General features: G+C 35.0%; 2 protein-coding genes across 8 annotated transcripts in view; both read right to left on the reverse strand.

The window, feature by feature from the left end:
* LOC127853276 (cholinesterase 2-like) overlaps nt 1–25,838 on the reverse strand; it is a 310,270-nt gene that overhangs the window by 178,854 nt on the left and 105,578 nt on the right. The window lies entirely within an intron of this gene.
* Nucleotides 626–25,838, reverse strand: part of LOC127853282 (acetyl-CoA acetyltransferase, mitochondrial-like) — a 37,118-nt gene continuing 11,905 nt past the window's right edge. For both annotated transcript variants that reach the window (XM_052387662.1, XM_052387661.1), the window contains exons 8-13: nt 24,180–24,333; nt 12,310–12,399; nt 11,608–11,721; nt 10,265–10,329; nt 2,007–2,164; nt 626–1,254 (exon numbers count right to left, since the gene is read on the reverse strand). In XM_052387662.1, the coding sequence (XP_052243622.1) occupies nt 1,134–1,254; nt 2,007–2,164; nt 10,265–10,329; nt 11,608–11,721; nt 12,310–12,399; nt 24,180–24,333 (702 nt within the window). In that variant the 3' untranslated portion in view covers nt 626–1,133. The remainder of the gene's footprint in view (nt 1,255–2,006; nt 2,165–10,264; nt 10,330–11,607; nt 11,722–12,309; nt 12,400–24,179; nt 24,334–25,838) is intronic.

The raw sequence follows: 25,838 nt of genomic DNA on the forward strand, positions 1-25,838 counted from the left end.
TTAAAAAACATCCACTTTTGATTTACTCATTAACTGCAATTTAATTTTTTTATTTTAGCAATGTGCTAAAAGAAGATTTTTTGTCTGTACATTACAAAGTAAAGGCAAACGATTACCCAAGTACCCAAGGAAAAAATATCATCCTAGCTCTGGTAAAAAGGGCTTGATGCTCAGGAGTAAAGTAACGGCTCAAATTAGCCTGTGCAGTCCATAAAGGCTAATCAGGGAAGATGCTTTCCACTTAAATGGTATTTTACGTTTAAAGGAAGTCTAAATCAAGTTTAGAAAGAAAGTGTCCTCCCTAACAAGCCTGTGCTAATCGGGGGTGACACTTGATGCACATGCATTTAGCACCATTTTTCAAAGCAAGACTCCCATATATGAATGTATTGTCCTAATAAGAGAGCAAATTAGATAAACTAAGAGTAAAGTTTGCAGAGACTTTGCCCATACTTGTCCATGTTTGATGCAGTTAATATATTATATTAACTGCACAAGGTATTAATTTGGTCCTACTTAATAATAATTTCTTGAACAAAATACGCTACAAAACTGTATATTTTTCTACATATCAACAACATGCTTGCCTACTGATAAGCAGGCTACAATTTACAAGTAACAACACTTGGATATCAAAATTGTATTTCATTTTTGCCCATACAAAAAACTCCGTTAACAAGATGCGCAATTTAAGCAATAGACTTGTCAATGTAATCTCATTTTTACCAGCATTTGACAAGCACAATTTTATTTATAATCACGCACAATTCCAACAATAAAATCCATTTTCCCTTCCACACAACAACAACCAAACTGCTGCCATCTTAATGTACATATGAGCCTCGTTCTGGGACAACTGGCCTCAATGCATGTCCGTCAAGTGTCATACCAGATAGCCTGTGCAGTCCACACAGGCTAATCAGGGACAACACTTTCTGCTTGTAAGGTATTTTTAACTTAAAGGTAGTCTTATATATGGCAAAGTCTAGTTTTAGCAGAAAGTATTGTCTCTGATTAGCCTGTGCGGACTGCACAGGCTCATCTAGTCGACACTTTACGCACATGCAATAAGCCCTGTTTGTACAGAACGAAGGCTCACATAAACAATATTGTTCAGATGCACAACACATCTATCACAGTCGTTCAATCAAGATGGCCGACGCTCCGCCACCTCCGTTACAGATTCCTGCAAGACCTTTCTGACCCGGTCTCAGCGCATGCACCATGTGGGTGATGATTCTGTTGCCTGACATTCTGTGAGGACATACACAACAAATCTCATTATATGTTAAACAAGAGATGTGTTTGTCAGAAACACAATGCCCCCTACTGCGCTGCTTTGAATTAAACAAATATTTTTTATTATATCCCTTAAAAAATTATAACTTCTCTTGTGAAAATGATCTGTACCTGCCAAATGACAAATAAAAATTATCTCCCTTTTAAATTTGTTACTTCCCTTGGATTTTGTTTTTTGACCTTTGACCTTGAAGGATGACCTTAACCTTAACCTTTCAGCACTCAAAATGTGCAGCTCCATGAGATACACATGCATGCCAAATATCAAGTTGCTATCTTCAATATTGCAAAAGTTATGGCCAATGTTAAAGTTTTCCGACGTAATCACAGACTGACAGACGGACTGACAGTTCAACTGCTATATGCCACCCTACTGGGGGCATAAAAACAACAAGAAAACAAGTACATGTGTAACAAACCTAACCCATTCATATTGTATGGAGTAAAATGGTTTTATTTTGATGATGTTCTTATAGCCTCTCTTTTTTACAAAACAAGTAGCTATATAACAAGTATATAGTAACGTCATGTCGAATTCACTAGTTTTTGTACTGAAAATGTGTTATATTAAGATAAAATAATATCCTTCTACATGCTGCAGAACACAGTTCTGTACGGTTAAAACCAAAAGTCACAAGTTAAAGGTTGATGTTGGGGACCTATACAACAGCTTCGTGCTCAATACTCAGTATGGATCCAATACTGACCCAATGGGATGTCCAAGACTGACCGCCCCGCCATGAATGTTGACCTTGTTAATGTCCAGTTTGAGCATCTGTATGTTTGCAAGGACAACCACGCTGAAAGCCTCATTGATTTCCCACATCGTGATGTCGTCAGCTTTAACACCAGCCCTCTCCAACACCTAGACAGGAACAGAATAAGAGTGCTTTATGCATGGGCGCGAAGTTTGGCTAAGAAGAAAATTTCTTATTAAAAGAAAAACCGAAAAAGTAGAAAGTGTGGTCCCTGATAAGCCTGTCCATACTTCACAGGCTTATCTGGGACAACACTTAACGCTGATGCATTAAGCCCCGTTATCCCAGAGCAAGGCTCATATGATTTCCCACATCGTGGTTGTGTCAAACTTCACTCCAGCCATCTCCCACATCGTGGTTGTGTCAAACTTCACTCCAGCCATCTCCCACATCGTGGTTGTGTCAAACTTCCCTCCAGCCATCTCCCACATCGTGGTTGTGTCAAACTTCACTCCTGCCATCTCCCACATCGTGGTTGTGTCCTAACTTCACTCCAGCCATCTCCCACATCATGGTTGTGTCAAACTTCACTCCAGCCATCTCCCACATCGTGGTTGTGTCAAACTTCACTCCAGCAATCTCCAACATATCGTGGTTGTGTCAAACTTCACTCCAGCCATCTCCAACACATCGTGGTTGTGTCAAACTTCACTCCAGCCATCTCCCACATGGTGGTTGTGTCAAACTTCCCTCCAGCCATCTCCCACATGGTGATTGTGTCAAACTTCCCTCCAGCCATCTCCCACATCGTGGTTGTGTCAAACTTCACTCCAGCAATCTCCCAACACATCGTGGTTGTGTCAAACTTCCCTCCAGCCATCTCCCACATGGTGGTTGTGTCAAACTTCACTCCAGCCATCTCCCACATCGTGGTTGTGTCAAACTTCACTCCAGCAATCTCCCAACACATCGTGGTTGTGTCAAACTTCCCTCCAGCCATCTCCCACATGGTGGTTGTGTCAAACTTCTCTCCAGCAATCTCCCACATTGTGGTTGTGTCAAACTTCTCTCCAGCCATCTCCAACACATCGTGGTTGTGTCAAACTTCACTCCAGCCATCTCCAACAAGGAGAATTATGAGCCACACTCTGGGTAAACAGGGTATAAGTCATGTGTGTAAAGTGCTGTCAAAGATTAGCCTGTGAAGTAAGCACAGGCTAATCAGGGACAACACTTCCCGCCTAAAATAGATTTTCCCTAAAAAGATATTCCCTGAAAATACCAAAAAGTGGAAAGTATTATCTCTAATAAGCCTATGAAGACTGCACAGGCTAATCTGGTAAGACACTTTATGTGCATGCTTTACACCTTGTTTACCAAAGCAAATGGCATATACAGGGTATTTTAGCTGTTCATATGAAGACTGCACAGGTCTATCTGGGACAACGCTGTACAAACATGCATTAAACACCTAGTAATGAACAGGAAGTGATTTAAAACTTAATGGGCTTTTATAAATGGACAACAAGAGCACCGCATAACGGGTGCCACGCTCAGCTACGGGTGCAGTTTTGAATAAATGAAAGCTTGTCAGATTTTTTTTTTTTTTTTTTTAAAGTTCAAAGTGACCTTGACCTTTGACCTAGTAACCCCAAAATGAGTGTGGCGTGTAGAACTCATCAAGGTGCATCCACATATGAAGTTTGAAGTTGAAGGTGGAAGCAATTTGATTTTAGAGCCAATGTTCAAAAACTTAACAAAATGTTAAGGTTTTAGCACGACACAGACGTTCCACGACATGCTGGCTATGATAATACCTAAATGCCAAGCTAATAAAATTGGTAATAAACCACATAAAGCATACATGATAAAAAAAACAGCAGTTTTGTTTTATTTAACATTAGGGATATTGCTAGTTTGAAGCCTATTCTCACATCATGACTTCTACAGAGATCAGTAATGAACTCCTACGTCTGATTTAATTAAGGCAGTGGTGAGTTACTGGTTGATGGCATAAGTATGGGTACTTTGTACTGGCTCTCTTTTCAGACAATCACATGCATAGCTTGCCCATGATATGGCTGTAATACTGATAAAACGAGCCTGGTTCTAGGAAAACTGGCCTGATTGCATGCGGGCTAAATGCATGTGCATTTAGTGTCTTCCTGGATCAGCCTCTGCCATCTGCACAGGCTGATTAGGCACGACAGTTTATGCAAAGACTGGATTTTCGTTAAGAACAGACTTCTTGTAAACAAAAATTCCATAAAAGCGGAAGGTGTCATCACTGATTGGCCTATGCAGGCTGCGCAGGCTAATATGGGATAAAGTTTAATGCACATTAATATAGTCCAGTTGTCCCAGAACGCAGCTAACTTATTTGACTGCACAGGCTAATCAGGGACGACACCGCAGGGACTGCACAGGCTAATCAGGGACAACACCGCATGGACTGCACAGGCTAATCAGGGACGACACCCCATGGACTGGATTTTCATTAAGAACAGACTTCTTTTAAACAAAACTTTAATAAAAGCGGAAGGTGTCATCCCTGATGAGCCTATGCAAGCTGCACAGGCTAATCAGGGATGAAGCTTAATGGACATAAATATAGTCCAGTTTTCCCATAATGCAGCTTTTTAACAAACAAAATGACCCTGTTGGAGGCAACTGAAATTGCAAAATACTGGAAAATGCCGTGTAAGTACCTTGCCGATAGACTAGTTTTCATACTATTTTAAGTTAGTAGCTACAATCTTGTTGAAGACTATTGCTTAAGCAACTATATGGTTGTTGTCTTATTAACAATATTTCATCAGGTTGAGTAATGTTTTTATTTTGTCAAGCGTATTTGATCTCTTTATTTATTTACACAATTACATAATTGTAGACATCATCTGGTGTCAGTTTATACCCATGTTCATTTTAATTATTGATTGATTAACAGTTCATAAATTATTTCAATAGTATACAAATATTTTTCTGTGAATTAAATAGCATTTTGGCAAGCACAGTGTTGTTTTAACATTCATTTAATTGAATTATAATTTGTTAATATTGACCAGAAATTAAAATTTTAAACTGGATAGTTTGACATGTGAACTCTACTCTGCCCTAGGCTAAGGAAGTGAAATTGCTACTTTGATTGGTAGATGAACACATGCATTATGTCCATGTCTAGATTTCAAATGCATGATAAAAGTCCTAAAGGAAATATTCATAAAAATTGTGTAGATACTATAAATACCTTCAAAGGCTGACATAGATGTACACGTTTTTTTCTTCTTGGCTATGTGAAATGGGCAATTGTGAAAATTAACTTACTCAATTTTTATTACCTATAAGTTTAATACTAACTTTGTGTTTTTTCCTGGAATTTTGGTGAACACTGACAAATACATTTTACCAGGAATTATTATAAAAATTTTCACAATTACCTTGTGTGTAAATGAAAAGCATACTTGACTGTAAAATATTGTCACGTGGAGGATTAATTCATTAGTTAACCAAGTATCTGAAAGTTGATTCCAGCCTTCATCAAATGCAGACATGTCTTACTATAAGGGCCAGACTGAGTACAAGTTCACATGGAGTCAGGTGGTACAGGGATTCTGGCAAAAATATCCCAACCCTCACAACAAAAAAGTCATTACAATCGATGTCATCGAACGAAAAGTGATTGACGGAAAACTCTACACAAAACAGCTCATAGCAAAAAAAGGCAAAGTACCGAAATATCTGCAGAAGTATATCGGCGGAAAAGAAGTCATGTATACTATACAGGAGTCTGTTGTTGATATGGAAATGCAACAGTTTGTTACTTATACAAGAAACATAGAAATGGAGAATATTCTTAGTGCTCACGAGCGGTGCGTCTTTCGACCGAATCCAGCCAATAAAAGTGAGGTGATTTGTCAACAGGAAATGTTCATTAGCTCTGAAATCAAGGGTTTTGGAGGTCTGGTCAGCGCGTTTGCCCTTTCTCAGTACAGAAGCCACTTAGATGCGAGTGTCCAAGGATTCAACCACGTGCTCTGTGAAATGTTTAACCCGATTTGTCATGAAGCTGACAACCACCATCAACAGTGTAAAACCAACAGACGGCTCAACTACTTGTTACAGATACTGAAGACAATTCAAAGTAAAGTGAAGGACATAATTTTCCCCAGAATGGCGGCCAGATTTGCCAACCGAACACTGGAGTTATTGGGGTTTCAGCTGAATTCAAATTTTTAAGCAATCTGAGATTGTCAATGACTTCTGTGTGATAAAAACTATTTTTCACAATATGCCAGCCCAAATCCATGGGACAAATGGGTAATTTCAATTGACATTATAAAAAAGGAAAATACTGAGATCTGTCATGGAAAAGCACTTGGCATATGAAAGACCATGGTGCACAAGAAATTAACTGTTGGTGCACTAAAATAAACCCATGTGAAGGGTAAACAGAGTTGAACAAGTGATACGAAGTCAATGATCGGAAATTAGCATCATGTACAAACATATTGTGTTTTTTGCATTTATTTGCTACCACTGCATGTTTATGCTAGCAAGAAAAACTATTGTGAAACAATGGTTTGCTTGATAATGTTATGTATTTCTATTACAAAATTGGTTTGTGTACACATCTTTTTTGGTTAATCTGGCCAACACTTTACACACATGCATTTAGTCCAATGTGCAAGAAAACAGCTCATATAACAAAATACATTAATATTATACAAATTTACCACAAAAAAATATTAAAGTAACATAAATACTTAAAATCAAAGAATATTTTGCGAAATATTTCATACAATAAAGTTAACACATAAAAAATCAGTGTACCTTTTAGCAAAGGCCAAACTTTCAATGCTAGATGTGGTATGGTAACATAGATTTAACGAGCTACAAAATGCTCGTTTTTATTTTTGTGTGGCACAATATATTCCATTTTAAATTCCTGTAACAATATCTATTCATGCGACGCACAAACACTAAATTGGTACATGAAGTTGTGTTGAATATATTGTCCCACAAAAAACAAAAATGAGCATTTTAATGTATCTTGTTAAATCTATCTTACCAGACCACACTGTAGCGTTGAAAGTTTGGCTATTGTTATAAGGAACATTGATTTTGTATGTGTTTACTTTTTTTGTTGTTGATTTTTTTCCAAAATATTGTATGAAATATTTGAGTGTATAAAGGCTTTTAAATTATTGCTGGAGAAGCATAGTAGAATTTGGACAATATGTTATTAAGAACGTTTTTTTTCTTCATATATTTATTATACATGTAATATAGTTAACAATCAAAGAACTGTTATTCTCTAACTGTGTTGTAGAATTTGTATTTATTTCCTAGTTACTTATTTATTTAATTAAAAATTCATTAATTTATTATTAATATTTATTTAATTCTTCATCATTGTAAATAATGCCATATGACTGTTACTTGTTTAAAGTTGTTACTATTTATATGAAGTTTTATGTTATTGTTAAACTGTAAATAAAAAACTAACCACAGGTGTGACTTGATTTTGTTCCATGAGTAAATGTACAATACTCAGGAAGATATCAGCCCGTTCTAAGAAATTCTGTATGTTTACTGTTATATTTGCAAATTACACTTTTTTTAACCTATACAAAAATCTTATTTGTCACCATTCAGGAGAAGCAATCTTTAATACTTATGCAACTTGTAACCCAAGAATTGAGTAGATCGATTATCAGTTTTCACTTTGGTGTAAGTTTAACACAAACTTAAAAATATTATGGTTTGACAAACTTGGCAAAAAAAAAACCAACAAGTAATGAGTGTCCATACATGCTTTGTGACAAGCTAAAAAAAGTATACAATAACTTGAGCTTGTCACAGTAGTGCTTAAACCTGTACCACTTAGACAAGTATTTAACCCTTTACCACTTAGACAAGTATTTAACCCTGTACCACTTACATATTTTCCCGCTCATGTAGTCCCTCAGAAAGTTAAATTTAATAAAAGACCTTTCTTACAAGATTCAAATTTTAAAGGCTTCATTTCCAACCCTTAAATACTGATGTGCAGCAAACAGCATAAAACCTGAACAGACTGCGAGTTACTCGCAGGCTGTTCTGGTTTTATGCTGGTTGCAAAAGCTATTTTCAGTTTGCTTCTGATGGGAGCAAAGATTAATATTGCCAAAACTGAAGTTGTAATATGTAGCACGTTCTAAATAGATGCCTGTCAGAAACATGAAACAGCCACCTCTAAATAATGCTTTTAATTATTTAAAAAAGTGCACCATGCACATGTTTGTCCTTTGGCCTTCAGAACAAACTTGACCTTAGCCTAAGGGGTAACACACTTTCTCCACATGGTTAGAATTTGTAAAAAAATCTTTTAAAATTGGAAGATGGATGATATAGTGAGAGTGTACAAGATGTTTTATAGCAAAATTTAATCTTTGACTTGTGATCTTGACTTTTGAGGTAGGCATACATGCCATACATCCCGGATTGTCTGGGACAGTCCCGGAAATGAAGAACTTGTCCCGCTGTCCCGGAAATCTGTCAAATGTCCCGGAATTTACAAAATCCATATATACATGTACCTTATCTTAGGCTTAACTGCACCTCGAATCTGTGTATATCTGCAGCGTCTCCATGACAATGCCTACCCAAATAGGCAGACTACGCTACGTGTCAAAATCGATCAATTAACAGGGGTCCTGTTATCATATCGATTGTCTCACATTTGCGGTCAAACCGAAAAGGCGTTATTGTTTAATGTGGTTGTTAATTGACTTTAATCTACTACGTCATTATTTCCTGCTGCGTAAGGGCAAAGGATAGTTGTTCACACATCTGAAGTCCAACATCGCTGAGTAAAAAATTAAAAGCAGTATGTATTGTGAATTGATTTGAGTTGACTATCTAACGGTACTGTATTGTTGTATTTTTTATTATATAAATGTTATAAATGAATAAAGGCGTATCAACAACTACGCGTTACACACCGGTCTTAATAACAATAACGCAGTGACGTCACCATCTATGTTTAGAACACTTACACTGAAAACACGTGGCTTGTATCTAGTAACGGAAGTAGTAATGTTTAATTTGACGTTAATAGATTAAGTGTATTTCGGATAGGCTTTCGAACTTTTGCAATTAACGATGCGAAACAAAAAAAATGTACCAAAAATGCATATGTCTATAAATATCGCTACATTTTATACATGTCCCGGAAAATCGGCAAAAGTCCTGGACAATTTAACTCAATGTCCCGGAATTGGTCTGAAAAATTATGGCATGTATGGAGGTAGGTGTAAAGTTGTTACTCATTACATGAAGTTTTCTTATGGAAAACATTTGTTGCAAATCATTAAAAACACTGCATTATGAATGATGAAGGTACTGTGTGGACAAGCTGTTTTATGGCCTCATTTCAGTTTGACTTTGACTATGAAGGCAGAATACAGATGTTACATGAGAAACATCATATTTTTGTGGTAGACATCTGCAGTAAGTTGTTGTAAAATTGGAGGCATACCTTGCAAAGTTACCTTGGCTTTTGACGTAGGAGGATGGGTGTCACTCCCATCATGCTATCTCCTATCAGTGGTCATATGTGGTTAGTTATTCTAAATTTTACTTGACTTTGAGTGTTAACTTGATTTTAAGGTAGTAAGTTTATTCCTGCAGGCTTATGTTGGTTTATGATGATGAACATTTGCGGTAAGTTAGTTTCAAAATCAAAAAGCCTCATGAGTGTTAGATTAACAAATAGAAAGACAAATGAAAAGTTACAGTCCGCATAATTTCAGACAAACAAACAAACAGGGACATGCAAACGCACATACACAAATTATGACTGTTATATCAAATCGGGGATGACAAAAATAATATCGAAATTATCTGTTAACAAGGTATGTTCCAAGTGTGACAGATACCCCAACACTCCACATTTGCCTTAAAACTCTGCCTATGTAAAAATCAAGCTGTTTATTGCCAAATTTGACTTTTGACCTCTAAGTGTGACCTTAACCTTTGAGGTAACAAGACAGATGATACAGGTAACACTCTATCTCCTTTGATACATGAAACTTCACACAGACAGTTGGACAGAAGGACGGTGTGACTGATATATGACATAAACTTTGGAAACGGGCTTAAAAAAGGGACTGTCTTACGAATTGTGCACATGAACACTAACGTGACTTTGAGTCATATGAAAATTGATTAGTTTATGGTGACAGACAGATGTATGGACTACATGCGATGGCCGACAGGACTAGTACCTTAGGAATGGCATATGCAGGAGCTGTGGGGAAATCTATAGGATCAATAGCAGCGTCTGCAAAACCTGGAAACAAAGAAAACAGAAACTTATACAGTGTACACACTCAAAATCAAACTCTATAAACCTTAATTGTCTCAAAACCAAACAGATGGTACAGTCCTGTTCTTTCCCCGATACATAAAATATGCACAAAACCTTGCTATACCAGACTCTTTATCTTGGGTACCTCCGTAATGGTAGTTTTCTTTGGTTTCAGTCTACAAATTTACCTCTGTAAAGCAAACAGTGTGGAAATTATGCCAGTTTCAGCTCACATATTCAATCTATAATGGGGGGCAACATTTCTACACCATATTACAACTTGAGATGTAATGGTAAAGTCTATAGTTGATTGAATGAGCACTCCATGATAAGGAATTGAGAACAACAAATCAAGCAAACAAGAAAAATAACAAGGGCTGTTTGTAAAACATGCATGCCCCCCATATGGGCTGTCCGTTGTAGTGGCAGCCATTGTGTGAATACGATTTTTGTCACTGTGACCTTGACCTTTGACCTAGTGACCTGAAAATCAATAAGGGTCATCTGCGAGTCACGATCAATGTACCTTTGAAGTGTAATGATCCAAGGCAAAAGCGTTCTTGAGTGATCATCCGAAAATCATTTTACTATTTCGGGTCACCGTGACCTTGACCTTTGACCTTGTGACCTCAAAATCAATAGGGGTCATCTGCAAGTCATGATCAATCTACCTTTGAAGTTTCATGATCCTAGGCGTATGCGTTCTCGAGTTATCATCCGAAAACCATTTTACTATTTCGGGTCACCGTGACCTTGACCTTTGACCTAGTGACCTCAAAATCAACAGGGGTCATCTGCTAGTTATGATCAATCTACCCATGAAGTTTCATGATCCTAGGCGTATGCATTCTTGAGTTATCATCCGGAAACCATTTTACTATTTCGGGTCACCGTGACCTTGACCTTTGACCTAGTGACCTCAAAATCAATAGGGGTCATCTGCAAGTCATGATCAATCTACCCATGAAGTGTCATGATCCTAGGCGTATGCGTTCTTGAGTTATCATTCAAAAACCATTTTACTATTTCGGGTCACCGTGACCTTGACCTTTGACCTAGTGACCTCAAAATCAATAGGGGTCATCTGCGAGTCATGATCAATGTACCTATGAAGTTTCATGATCCTAGGCCCAAGCGTTCTTGAGTTATCGTCTGACAACCACCTGGTGGACGGACCGAAAGACCGACGGACCGACATGAGCAAAGCAATATACCCCCTCTTCTTCGAAGGGAAGCATAAAAAATAAAGAACATAACTACCAAGGATTCTTGCGAGAGGTTTCACTTTGTGTCTGCTTGCTGCCTTGCCTGACATGAGGACTATAGCTCCAGCCCCATCGTTTAGCTTGCTGGCATTGGCTGCAGTGATGGTACCTGGGCACCAACACACATTATGTTTAATTTGTGGGAAATTTGGTCTTGATGCATGTGTGTAAAGTGTTGGCCCAGGTACACTTGTGCAGTCCACACAGGTATATCCGGGACAAAACTTTCCGCCTACACTGGATTTTTGTTCAAAAAAAGACCTTCTTCAAAAAAAAATAAAATCAAAACATGCGGAAAGTGTCGTCCCTTATTAGCCTGTGCTTACTGCACAGGCTAGTCTGTGAGGACACTTCACGCACATGCAATAAGACCAGGTTTTCAAGAACACTGCTTTAGTTCTAATATGAAAACAAGTCATCACAAGACAATAAATTATTTCTAAAGAGATATATTGAAATCACTTTTGACGTACCTTTTCCTTCATGCAAATAATGGTTTCCATTAATTACACCATCATAATTGTCATCCTTGTCATTTTAATTACTTCTATCACTATTACTTGAATTGAATCATGATCTACATTTGTAAAATATACAGTATTTAAATAAGACATATAAATCTATTTACATAAAAATAAGTTTTTTCTTTATTCTCTCAGATTTAGTCTAATGTCTTTTATCTCTCCATCTATCCTACCATCCTTCTGAAAGACTGCCTTCAGCGTTGGAACCTTGGCAAACTGGACCTTATTATACTCCTCGTCTTCACTCACTGTAACTGGATCACCTGTACATGGATTGACAGACAGAGAACTATAACTGTGTGATTAAGAGCTTTATAGATACATGGATTGACAGACAAAGAGCTATAACTGTGTGATTTAGAGCTTTATATATACATGGATCGACAGACAGAGAACTATAACTGTGTGATTAAGAGATTTAGATATACATGGATTGACAGACAGAGAACTATAACTGTGTGATTAAGAGAGATTCAGATATACATGGATTGACAGACAGAGCACTATAACTGTGTGATTAAGAGATTCAGATATACATGGATTGACAGACAGAGAACTATAACTGTGTGATTAAGAGATTCAGATATACATGGATTGACAGACAGAGAACCATAAGTGTGTGATTTAAGAGATTTAGATATACATGGATTGACAGACAGAGAACTATAACTGTGTGATTAAGAGATTCAGATATACATGGATTGAAAGACTGAGCACAATAACTGTGTGATTAAGAGATTCAGATATACATGGATTGACAGACAGAGAACTATAACTGTGTGCTCAGTTGAATTATCCGAAGGGATATTAAATAATTATAACTCTCTGATTATACTCCTTTAATTGATGTTTCGGCATAATGCCTTTATCAAAACATTGGAAATTATATGTTAACTACATTTTTACGTCTTTTGACTGCACAATTTAAATAACAAAGAAAAATGTTTTTAAACGTCAAATGACGTTGTACATGATGACGTCATAAATGGCGTTATATAAAATGGCGCCAAAAAATTTAAAAATTCGCCAAAAATGAAATGACGTTAAACACTTACATATTGTGTCTTAATCTTATGTTAAATGTGTGCTTTATATTTAATAAATTGATATTTTACAATAAAACAATCATCATCATATGTAATTATAATCTACCTAAACTTATTATCATAAATTAAATAGGGTAAACTTATTTAATGACTCTAAATATTTCATTCCATATCTATGTAAAATATTATAATGATATTTGATTAAATAATCATATATACTTGCTATTCTATATATCATATACACATTATGGACAAGATAAATTGCGTAAAGTACTATTATTTTTACATTCATTTATGTTGATGAATAATATAAAATGTTTTTCACATATATTTTTCACAAGATAGTTTCCCGTAGCAGGACATCAAGTTGATTTTTTGTATTTAGTCCATTTGGTGATTGCGTTTAAAACTTCTTTATGAATTCCAATTCTTTAATAAGTCTGTAATAATGGGAACTGTCTCTTATTTGTGTTAACACTGATACACCCATATCCTGCACTCTGTGGCCAGCACCATTGAAATGTTCTGAGATTGGTTTCTCTCTTCGTAGCCGCACGTCAGCCTCGTGTTCTTTGGCACGTTCCTTTAATGATCTGCTTGTCTCTCCGACGTATACCATCTTTTGGCATTTAATACAAAATATACCGTACACCAAGTTATAAATGTTACAGTTCTGTTTTATTGCTTCATTTGGAATTTCACTTTTTGGGTTGTTATGAAAACCTCTTTTCAACATTTTACAGACTATACAATTAGTCTTACACGATTGTGGTATTAGTTGAAAACGATTGTTTATTTCTTTATTAGTTTTTCCATGAACTAAAATGTCACCGATATTCCTATCTCGTCTGTATGCAACTATTGGTACGTCTGAGAATACAATTTTCATTCTGTCTGATTTATATAGTTTGTCGGTATGTTTTCGAATTATTGAGTGGATATTTGGAAGGTTGTTAGAATAGGTTATAGCTAGTGGTACTCTCCTGTTGGCTGTTTTATTTGTTTCTTTCTTCTTAAGTAAGTCTTTCCTATTTAAATTATCAACTCGGGATAATTCATGGTTTACAAATTTATTTGGATATCCTCTTTTCTGTAGATTCTGTTTTAGTTCTTTTTTCCGATGTCTGTATTTGTTTTCGTCTGAACATATTCTTTTTAAACGTATTCCTAATCCATAGGGTATTGCTTTCTTCACATTTGTTGGATGGTCTGAGTCATATTGGACATATTGATGTTTATTAGTTGGCTTTGAGTATAAATCAGTTGTTATTTTATTATCTTCTATTTGAATTTTTGTGTCTAAGAAGTCTATCTGTGTTGTGTTCCATCTTAATTCTACTTTGAGGTTTACATGTATTTTGTTAGCATAGTCTAAAAATTTCATGAGTTCGTCAATTCCATGTGTCCATAGTCCAAACCCATCATCTATGAAACGTTTATAGAATATTGGTTGTTTATTGTATTCAGATAATTGTTCATCCCATTTTCTCATGTAACAACAGGCATAATTTCTCCCAAGTTTCGATCCAATAGCTACTCCCTCTTTTTGTCTGTATTCTTGTCCACAAAATTCGATCACATTTTCTAAAACAGTTTCAATCATTTCAATCACCACTTCAGTGTTGATGGTCTTAGTACAGCGTTCATTTAAAGCTTGTTTGCACGCCTCTAGGCCCTCTTTCTTTGGAATCGATGGGTATAACTTGACAACATCAAAACAGTATAAGATAATTCCTTCTGGTAATGGTGTAATTATTTCCCTCTCTATAGCTTTTAAAAATGCTGTGGTGTCTCTTATATAGCTTGGTGTTTCTATAACATAGGTTTCTAGCTCCTTTTCTGCTACCTCTGCCATTCTTTCAGTACTTGTTCCAATGCCATTTACGATTGTTCTATACGGGGTGCCTTTTTTATGTATTTTTGGATTTCCTTTGAGTTTCCCTCTTGATGGATATTTGGGTATCAAGTATTGTTGTAAGTTCTTTGAGATAATGCCGTTTTTAAATAGTTTATTTGCTAGTTGCTTCACCTTTTTGTTTGCATTTTCAAGTCCATTCCCATTAGTTTTTTCATATGATGTGCTGTCATTAAGTTCATTCCGGAGTTTTTCTACATATTCATTTGCGTCTGTTATCACTATTCCAGAACCTTTGTCTGCAGGCCTTATTATTATACTGGAATCATTTAGTAACGTGTGCAATGCTTGTTTTTCTTGTCTTGTGATATTTGACTGTCCATTTTCTTTTATGCCATTTAAAATATCATTTTTAACTGCTTCTATATAAGCATCTAGCCACTTTTCTCTACCAGGTTCAGGAGTAAAACGACTTTCTTTCTTTATCTCATATTCCTCCTTTTCATTTTTCCTTTCTTGATTGTCTTAACTATGGAAATACTCTGCGAGTCACATCCGTCTCTCCCATTCTGCTAGGTCACTGTGTATCTTAGATAAATCTACGTGTTTTTTAGACGGTACAAAAGATATTCCTTTGGATAATAGACTTGTTTCTGCTTCTGTTAACTTTCTTGAAGACAGATTTGTAACAGTGTCAAGACTATTATTATTTGTTTCAATTGTGTATTTTTTTGCTGGTTTATTTTCACCCTTGTTTTTAGTTCTTTTATCGTTTGATTTAAGTTTTTGTGTATCAGACTCTTGCATTTTTCTATTTTTCTTATCTTGATAGTTCATTTTATGTCCTCTTTCTTCAAAATTGCAACAGGACTCCATTGTAAACCAATCTTTTTGAACTTCCCTATTCATTCTCTCATATTCAGGAAGGTATTGATGTTTGTTTTGGTCCACTTTTATATGCAGTAAAGTGAAATGCTGCATTCTTAATCTTAGGAATATTTTTCGTTTTGTTTTAACTCCATTAAGTGGTTGGAAAAGTAGTTTACTTATAATATTTTGGTCGTCAGCAAATATGCATATTTCACTTAAAAATAGGGTTGCTGCTGCATATATTTCAGCTTCAGTTGCCCACGATTCAACTCTTCCGTCTCTAAATGAATGATTTTCTATATGCTTTGTGATACTTCTATCTACGTATTCTTTGTAAACATCTTTTAAGTCCTTCATATGGTTATTAATTTTTTGTCTAACTATTTCGTGCTTGTCATTGTTATATATTTCATTTGCAATACATCTGTAGAAATAGTTCCCATCCATTTGTATGGAACTTTCTTGAAAATTATCTATGGTTACCAATGAAGATAAAAAGTCTAACTTACAGTTTAACAGCTTGTAGAATTTTTCATTCTTTTTCTGTGTAAGTTCAGCAAGCTTCCGTTTTGAAAACAGTTTATGGTCCTCATTGTTTAAATCTTCCACACATATATCACTTCTTAGTTTGTTAATTTTCTCTTCTCAAGCTACCAATGTAAGTTCCATGAGTTTCACCGACGCATCTTGTTTGATTTTTTCACACTTGTTTAGTATTTCATTGCTGCAGTCTATCTGAATATTCCAGTTGATCTTGAATCCTTCTGGTACAATCCCATGTCTTACACACTTTGATATAAAATCTTTATGTGACACATAACGTAAGTATTTTTCCATCTCTTGGCTATTGCAGTCCAACACATCTTCCATTTTGTTTTTCGGAGTTAAAAAACATATAAGCTCAGTTGAATTATCCGAAGGGATATTAAATAATTATAACTCTCTGATTATACTCCTTTAATTGACGTTTCGGCATAATGCCTTTATCAAAACATTGGAAATTATATGTTAACTACATTTTTACGTCTTTTGACTGCACAATTTAAATAACAAAGAAAAATGTTTTTAAACGTCAAATGACGTTGTACATGATGACCTCATAAATGGCGTTATATAAATGGCGCCAAAAAATGTAAAAATTCGCCAAAAATGAAATGACGTTAAACACTTACATATTGTGTCTTAATCTTATGTTAAATGTGTGCTTTATATATTTAATAAATTGATATTTTACAATAAAACAATCATCATATGTAATTATAATCTACCTAAACTTATTATCATAAATTAAATAGGGTAAACTTATTTAATGACTCTAAATATTTCATTCCATATTTATGTAAAATATTATATATATACACGAGGCTGACGTGCGGCTACGAAGAGAGAAACCAATCTCAGAACATTTCAATGGTGCTGGCCACAGAGTGCAGGATATGGGTGTATCAGTGTTAACACAAATAAGAGACAGTTCCCATTATTACAGACTTATTAAAGAATTGGAATTTATAAAGAAGTTTCAAACGCAATCACCAAATGGACTAAATACAAAAAATCAACTTGATGTCCTGCTACGGGAAACTATCTTGTAAAAAATATATGTGAAAAACATTTTATATTAATCATCAACATAAATGAATGTAAAAATAATAGTACTTTACGCAATTTATCTTGTCCATAATGTGTATATGATATGTAGAATAGCAAGTATATATGATTATTTAATAAAATATCATTATAATATTTTACATAGATATGGAATGAAATATTTAGAGTCATTAAATAAGTTTACCCTATTTAATTTATGATAATAAGTTTAGGTAGATTATAATTACATATGATGATTGTTTTATTGTAAAATATCAATTTATTAAATATATAAAGCACACATTTAACATAAGATTAAGACACAATATGTAAGTGTTAAACGTCATTTCATTTTTTGCGAATTTTTACATTTTTTGGCGCCATTTTATATAACGCCATTTATGACGTCATCATGTACAACGTCATTTGACGTTTAAAAACATTTTTCTTTGTTATTTAAATTGTGCAGTCAAAAGACGTAAAAATGTAGTTAACATATAATTTCCAATGTTTTGATAAAGGCATTATACCGAAACGTCAATTAAAGGAGTATAATCAGAGAGTTATAATTATTTAATATCCCTTCGGATAATTCAACTGAGCTTATATGTTTTTTAACTCCGAAAAACAAAATGGAAGATGTGTTGGACTGCAATAGCCAAGAGATGGAAAAATACTTACGTTATGTGTCACATGAAGATTTTATATCCAAGTGTGTAAGACATGGGATTGTACCAGAAGGATTCAAGATCAACTGGAATATTCAGATAGACTGTAGCGATGAAATACTAAACAAGTGTGAAAAAATCAAACAAGATGTGTCGGTGAAACTCATGGAACTTACATTGGTAGCTTGCGAAGAGAAAATTAACAAACTAAGAAGTGATATATGTGTGGAAGATTAAACAATGAGGACCATAAACTGTTTTCAAAACGGTAGAAGTATCACAAAGCATATAGAAAATCATTCATTTAGAGACGGAAGAGTTGAATCGTGGGCAACTGAAGCCGAAATATATGCAGCAGCAACCCTATTTTTAAGTGAAATATGCATATTTGCTGACGACCAAAATATTACAAGTAAACTTCTTTTCCAACCACTTAATGGAGTTAAAACAAAACGAAAAATATTCCTAAGATTAAGAATGCAGCATTTCACTTTACTGCATATAAAATTGGACCAAAACAAACATCAATACCTTCCTGAATATGAGAGAATGAATAGGGAAGTTCAAATAGATTGGTTTACAATGTAGTCCTGTTGCAATTTTGAAGAAAAAGGACATAAAATGAACTATCAAGATAAGAAAAATAGAAAAATGCAAGAGTCTGATACACAAAAACTTAAATCAAACGATAAAAGAACTAAAAACAAGGGTGAAAATAAACAAGCAAAAAATTACACAATTGAAACAAATAATAATAGTCTTGACACTGTTACAAATCTGTCTTCAAGAAAGTTAACAGAAGCAGAAACAAGTCTATTATCCAAAGGAATATCTTTTGTACCGTCTAAAAAACACGTAGATTTATCTCAGATACACAGTGACCTAGCAGAATGGGAGAGACGGATGCGACTCGCAGAGTATTTCCATAGTGATGAAAATCAAGAAAGGAAAAATGAAAAGGAGGAATATGAGATAAAGAAAGAAAGTCGTTTTACTCCTTAACCTGGTAGAGAAATGTGGCTAGATGCTTATATATAAGCAGTTAAAAATGATATTCTTAATGCAGGGGACAAAAATATTTATAAATGGCACTCGTCCTGCAGGACAAGTGCATTAAAATGTTCACTCGTCCTGCAAACACATGCACTTGTCCTTCAAATATGTGTGAAAGAAAGATTGCAAAGGACTGATATGACTAACAATGTTTCCTAAATCACTGCTAAAATGCTGCTTACTTAGTTATTCATGCCAGCTGATCACAGAAGAAATGTTAACTTACTTTATTTATGAGGAACACAAAATAAATAAATGAAGACAAATTTGTTTTTTCCTTTTTCTAATGCTTGCGTGCTTTCCATTTCGGATGGTTGAACATCGCTCCTGCCCCCTTTAAAGAACGGTACGTCAGACATTTTTCAGATGAAATTCAGACTGGTTTAAAACCGTACTTCGCAGTAAAATAATTCTTTGAAAAAATCAATACTTACAGTGAATGAAGTCAGATGGTTCCCTGTCAACATTGACGCGCAAAGTTTACACCAAAAAGCCAATATTTACTCGGGACACAGTCTTGCATAACAACGCGCACCTGCTGTATGAAATTTACAATTACGATTTCCGGTTCATTCGCGTTCTACTTTCGGAATAGATATGCTTTAAGAAATGATTTTATTTAATGAAAAAGAGTCTTACTGGTCAGAAAATACATATTTTAACATCAGTTTTTTTTCACTCGTCCTGTAGGACGAGAGCTTTAGGGAAATTCACTCGTCCTTTCAAGATTTCACTCGTCAATACGAGCGGACGAGTGGAATTTTTGTCCCCTGTAAATGGCATAAAAGAAAATGGACAGTCAAATATCACAAGACAAGAAAAACAAGCATTGCACACGTTACTAAATGATTCCAGTATAATAATAAGGCCTGCAGACAAAGGTTCTGGAATAGTGATAACAGACGCAAATGAATATGTAGAAAAACTCCGGAATGAACTTAATGACAGCACATCATATGAAAAAACTAATGGGAATGGACTTGAAAATGCAAACAAAAAGGTGAAGCAACTAGCAAATAAACTATTTAAAAACGGCATTATCTCAAAGAACTTACAACAATACTTGATACCCAAATATCCATCAAGAGGGAAACTCAAAGGAAATCCAAAAATACATAAAAAAGGCACCCCGTATAGAACAATCGTAAATGGCATTGGAACAAGTACTGAAAGAATGGCAGAGGTAGCAGAAAAGGAGCTAGAAACCTATGTTATAGAAACACCAAGCTATATAAGAGACACCACAGCATTTTTAAACGCTGTAGAGAGGGAAATATCTACACCATTACCAGAAGGAATTATCTTATACTGTTTTGATGTTGTCAAGTTATTCCCATCGATTCCAAAGAAAGAGGGCCTAGAGGCGTGCAAACAAGCTTTAAATGAACGCTGTACTAAGACCATCAACACTGAAGCGGTGATCGAAATGATTGAAACTGTTTTAGAAAATAATGTGATCGAATTTTGTGGACAAGAATACAGACAAAAAGAGGGAGTAGCTATTGGATCGAAACTTGGGAGAAATTATGCCTGTTGTTACATGAGAAAATGGGATGAACAATTATCTGAATAAAATAAACAACCAATATTCTATAAACGTTTCATAGATGATGGGTTTGGACTATGGACACATAGAATTGACGAACTCATGAAATTTTTCGACTATGCTAACAAAATACATGAAAACATCAAAGTAGAATTAAGATGGAACACAACACAGATAGACTTCTTAGACACAAAAATTCAAATAGAAGATAATAAAATAACAACTGATTTATACTCAAAGCCAACCGATAAACATTAATATGTCCAATATGACTCAGACCATCCAACAAATGTGAAGAAAGCAATACCCTATGGATTAGGAATACGTTTAAAAAGAATATGTTCAGACGAAAACAAATACAGACATCGGAAAAAAGAACTAAAACAGAATCTACAGAAAAGAGGATATCCAAATAAATTTGTAAACCATGAATTATCCCGAGTTGATAATTTAAATAGGAAAGATTTACTTAAGAAGAAAGAAACAAAAAAAACAGCCAACAGGAGAGTACCACTAGCTATAACCTATTCTAACAACCTTCCAAATATCCACTCAATAATTCAAAAACATACCAACAAACTATATAAATCAGACAGAATGAAAATTGTATTCTCAGACGTACCAATAGTTGCATACAGACGAGATAGGAATATCGGTGACATTTTAGTTCATGGAAAAACAAATAAAGAAATAAACAATCGTTTTCAACTAATACCACAATCGTGTAAGACTAATTGTATAGTCTGTAAAATGTTGAAAAGAGGTTTTCATAACAACCCAAAAAGTGAAATTCCAAACGAAGCAATAAAACAGAACTGTTACCTTTTTTAACTTGGTGTACGGTATATTTTGTATTAAATGCCAAAAGATGGTATACGTCGGAGAGACAAGCAGATCATTAAAGGAACGTGCCAAAGAACACGAGGCTGACGTGCGGCTACGAAGAGAGAAACCAATCTCAGAACATTTCAATGGTGCTGGCCACAGAGTGCAGGATATGGGTGTATCAGTGTTAACACAAATAAGAGACAGTTCCCATTATAACAGACTTATTAAAGAATTGGAATTCATAAAGAAGTTTCAAACGCAATCACCAAATAGACTAAATACAAAAAATCAACTTGATGTCCTGCTATAGGAAACTATCTTGTAAACAAGGGACAAAATTGTCACAAAACCAGGTTTTCATTGTGAAAAAAAATCTGATAAAGGGAGACAACTCAAACTGAACTTTTGAAATGAACAAACAAAATTAACCCCCTTTGTAAGTTTGTTTTAAAATAAATCTATTTTTAGTCGTGGCGACCTTGACATTGGAGATATTGACGTGATTCTTTCGTGCGACACACCGTCCCATGATGGTGAACAAATGTGCTAAATGATTTTAAAATCTCATAATGAATGACATAGTTATAGCCCAGACAAGCTCATTTATGGCTATTTTTTACCTTTGAACTCAAAGTGTGACCTTGACCTTGGAGATATTGATGTAATTTTTTCGCGCGACACACTGTCTAATGATGGTTAACAAATGTGCCAAATGATTTTAAAATCTCACAATGAACGACAAAGTAATGGCCCGGACAAGCTTGTTCCGCCAGCCAGCCAGCCCGCATTCGCCAATCTAATAACCAGTTTTTTCCTTCGGAAAATCTGGTTAAAAATATGTGTGAAAAACATTTTATATTAATCATCAACATAAATGAATGTAAAAATAATAGTACTTTACGCAATTTATCTTGTCCATAATGTGTATATGCTATATAGAATAGCAAGTATATATGATTATTTAATCAAATATCATTATAATATTTTACATAGATATGGAATGAAATATTTAGAGTCATTAAATAAGTTTACCCTATTTAATTTATGATAATAAGTTTAGGTAGATTATAATTACATATGATGATGATTGTTTTATTGTAAAATATCAATTTATTAAATATATAAAGCACACATTTAACATAAGATTAAGACACAATATGTAAGTGTTTAACGTCATTTCATTTTTGGCGAATTTTTACATTTTTTGGCGCCATTTTATATAACGCCATTTATGACGTCATCATGTACAACGTCATTTGATGTTTAAAAACATTTTTCTTTGTTATTTAAATTGTGCAGTCAAAAGACATAAAAATGTAGTTAACATATAATTTCCAATGTTTTGATAAAGGCATTATGCCGAAACGTCAATTAAAGGAGTATAACTGTGTGATTAAGAGATTCAGATATACATGGATTGACAGACAGAGAACTATAACTGTGTGATTAAGAGATTCAGATATACATGGATTGACAGACAGATAACTATAACTGTGTGATTAAGAGATTCAGATATACATGGATTGACAGACAGAGAACCATAAGTGTGTGATTAAGAGATTCAGATATACATGGATTGACAGACACAGAACTATTACTGTGTGATTAAGAGATTCAGATATACATGGATTGACAGACAGAGAACTATAACTGTGTGATTAAGAGATTCAGATATACATGGATTGACAGACACAGAACTATTACTGTGTGATTAAGAGATTCAGATATACATGGATTGACAGACACAGAACTATTACTGTGTGATTAAGAGCTTTAGATGTACAGGGATTGATAATCAGCGTATTGGCCCAGCCTAAAATTTAGCATCATTTCTGCAATACTTTCTGTATGTTGACTAAGCTATGGTTTAAACAGTTGTTTCAATCTCAATTTAGAATCATTTCTGCAATACTTTCTGTATGTTGACTAAGCTATGGTTTAAACAGTTGTTTCAATCTCAGATGTGTAGTTATCTCGCTGTTTTTTCTGCTGCACTGTGCCCAGAACACAGGAGTAAGATAGGGTAAAAATGGCCTTAAAGTAAACTCAAGTTAAAATTCTCCTCACTATATGCCATGCAAAAATGGGTTTTTCTAACAGTTTCACTGTGTGTTAAACTTCTTGGCCATATTTTCACCACAGATTCCCAACAATGACTTGTATAAGAAAGTGAAGTAGTGCCTCAGGATCTTTTTACTCTGATGAGGAGTCATAATGGTTGCTTATGAAGCCACAAAACCTTGGGCGCCTTTATAGCATACAGGGTAGCTCCTAACCATTGCGCGAACGCGAAGGCTGGTCTGGAGCTACGCTGGCCGCATATGACATTATACCCATCTTAGCATGATGCCGCTCTTTTAAATTAGCATTGTTCTAGAAAAACTGGAATTGATGCATGTGTGTAAAGTGTCATCCTAGATAAGCCTGAGCGGAAAGGGACAACACTTTCCTCCTAGACTTGATAATTTCGTACACAAGAGACCTCCTTTAAACGAAAAATTCCATAAAAGCAAACTGTAAAGGCTTATTTAGGATGACACTTTACGCACATGCATGAAGCCCAATTTCCCCAAAACAAGGTTCAACCTACCTTTCTTCTGAGGTATCTGCACAGGCACAATCTCGGCCTTGAAGGCTCCTTCCCCTGCAGACTTCTGACTGAGTTTGTAGCTGCGTATGGCGTACTCATCTTGCGCCTCACGACCAATGTTATACTTCTTGGCTGTATTCTCACCACAGATTCCCTACAATTAATTGTTAAAATCCAGTGAACAATATTGTCAATAGTTCATAAGTGGGTTGACCAAGAATAGCTAAAGCTTTCTTTTCTCCCTATTTGAACATAGTTTAATTTACAAATTGGACTGTAGTTTGCGCATATAATTACAATTTGGCAGGCCTAAATTTATTGAAAGACAGAGGCAAGTCAGTCTTTACCAAGGTTTTTTAAAAAAACAAACATTTTCATATTACAATACATTTTGCACAATACTATATATTAATGTTTCAAAGAAAAGTTACATATTAATAGCTGAAATTTGTTTGTAAGATAATTATAAATATTACACCTCAGAGATATTGGTCCTTCTTTATCTATATGACCGGTTTCTGTCTATAAAATGCGATAGAGGAACCTAATAGTATATGGACCGGTCACTATTTTTATGTATGGACCGTTCGGGGTTACACACCACTAAATTTGCACTGTTTTAATGTAAAATGACGTCATTTTTTAACGAAATGACATCATTATTCCTGCGAAATTCTTCAGTTTATCTCTTTTAGATCTAAACCATAAACAATCGTACAACACTGTACAATGGTAAAGGGGAAACTCTTCGGTGTAATATAAGAAATAGTAAACTCCACTTCGGTCCCTATGGCATTATAGTGACCAGCCAGGCAGCCACAAACTGTATATGGACCAAAGCCGTAGGTTTGTGGCTGCCTGGCTGGTCACTATAATGCCATAGGGACCTCAGTGGAGTTTACTATTTCTTTATTATTCATATATTGCACCATTAAGTTTTCGTGATATTTTGTACATTGAAATAAGAGACTCAAGTTGGTTGTCATAACGATCAGGCGGGAATATTATAATGGTCAGGTTTTGCAAAATCCACTGCTGATAAAGTCTTTGAAAAACAGTATCATACAATAATAATTACAGGCATCATTAAGTTGGTCTTTTCTGCAGAAACATAAAGTTGATATTTTCAGACATAATTAAAACAAGATGTGTTTATGAAACACAATGTCCCCCTATATGACGTTTGACCTTGAAGGATGACCTTGACCTTGTGAAGGATGACCTTTACCTTGACCTTTCACCACTCAAAATGTGCAGCTCCATGAGATACACATGCATGCCAAATATCAAGTTGCTATCTTCAATATTGCAAAAGTATTCATAAAATAAGCGATTTGGGCCACCTATATTTGACCTCTGACCTTGAAGGATGACCTTGACCTTTCACCACTCAAAATTTGCAGCTTCATGAGATACACATGCATGCCAAATATGAAGTTGCTATCTTCAATATAGCAAAAGTTATTGCAAAATGTTAAAGTTGGCGCAAACAGACCAACAGACCAACAGACAGGGCAAAAACAATATGTCCCCCACTACTATAGTGGGGGACATAAAAATCAGTTTGTCTTTTTAATTGAAACATGTCAATGATACCAACATATTTAACCATATCCAACTAAAGTTCTGTGTTCCCAAAATCATTTAAATTAGCTTATT

The sequence above is a fragment of the Dreissena polymorpha genome, chromosome 12 (assembly GCF_020536995.1).
Source record: "Dreissena polymorpha isolate Duluth1 chromosome 12, UMN_Dpol_1.0, whole genome shotgun sequence".
Taxonomy (NCBI): domain Eukaryota; kingdom Metazoa; phylum Mollusca; class Bivalvia; order Myida; family Dreissenidae; genus Dreissena; species Dreissena polymorpha.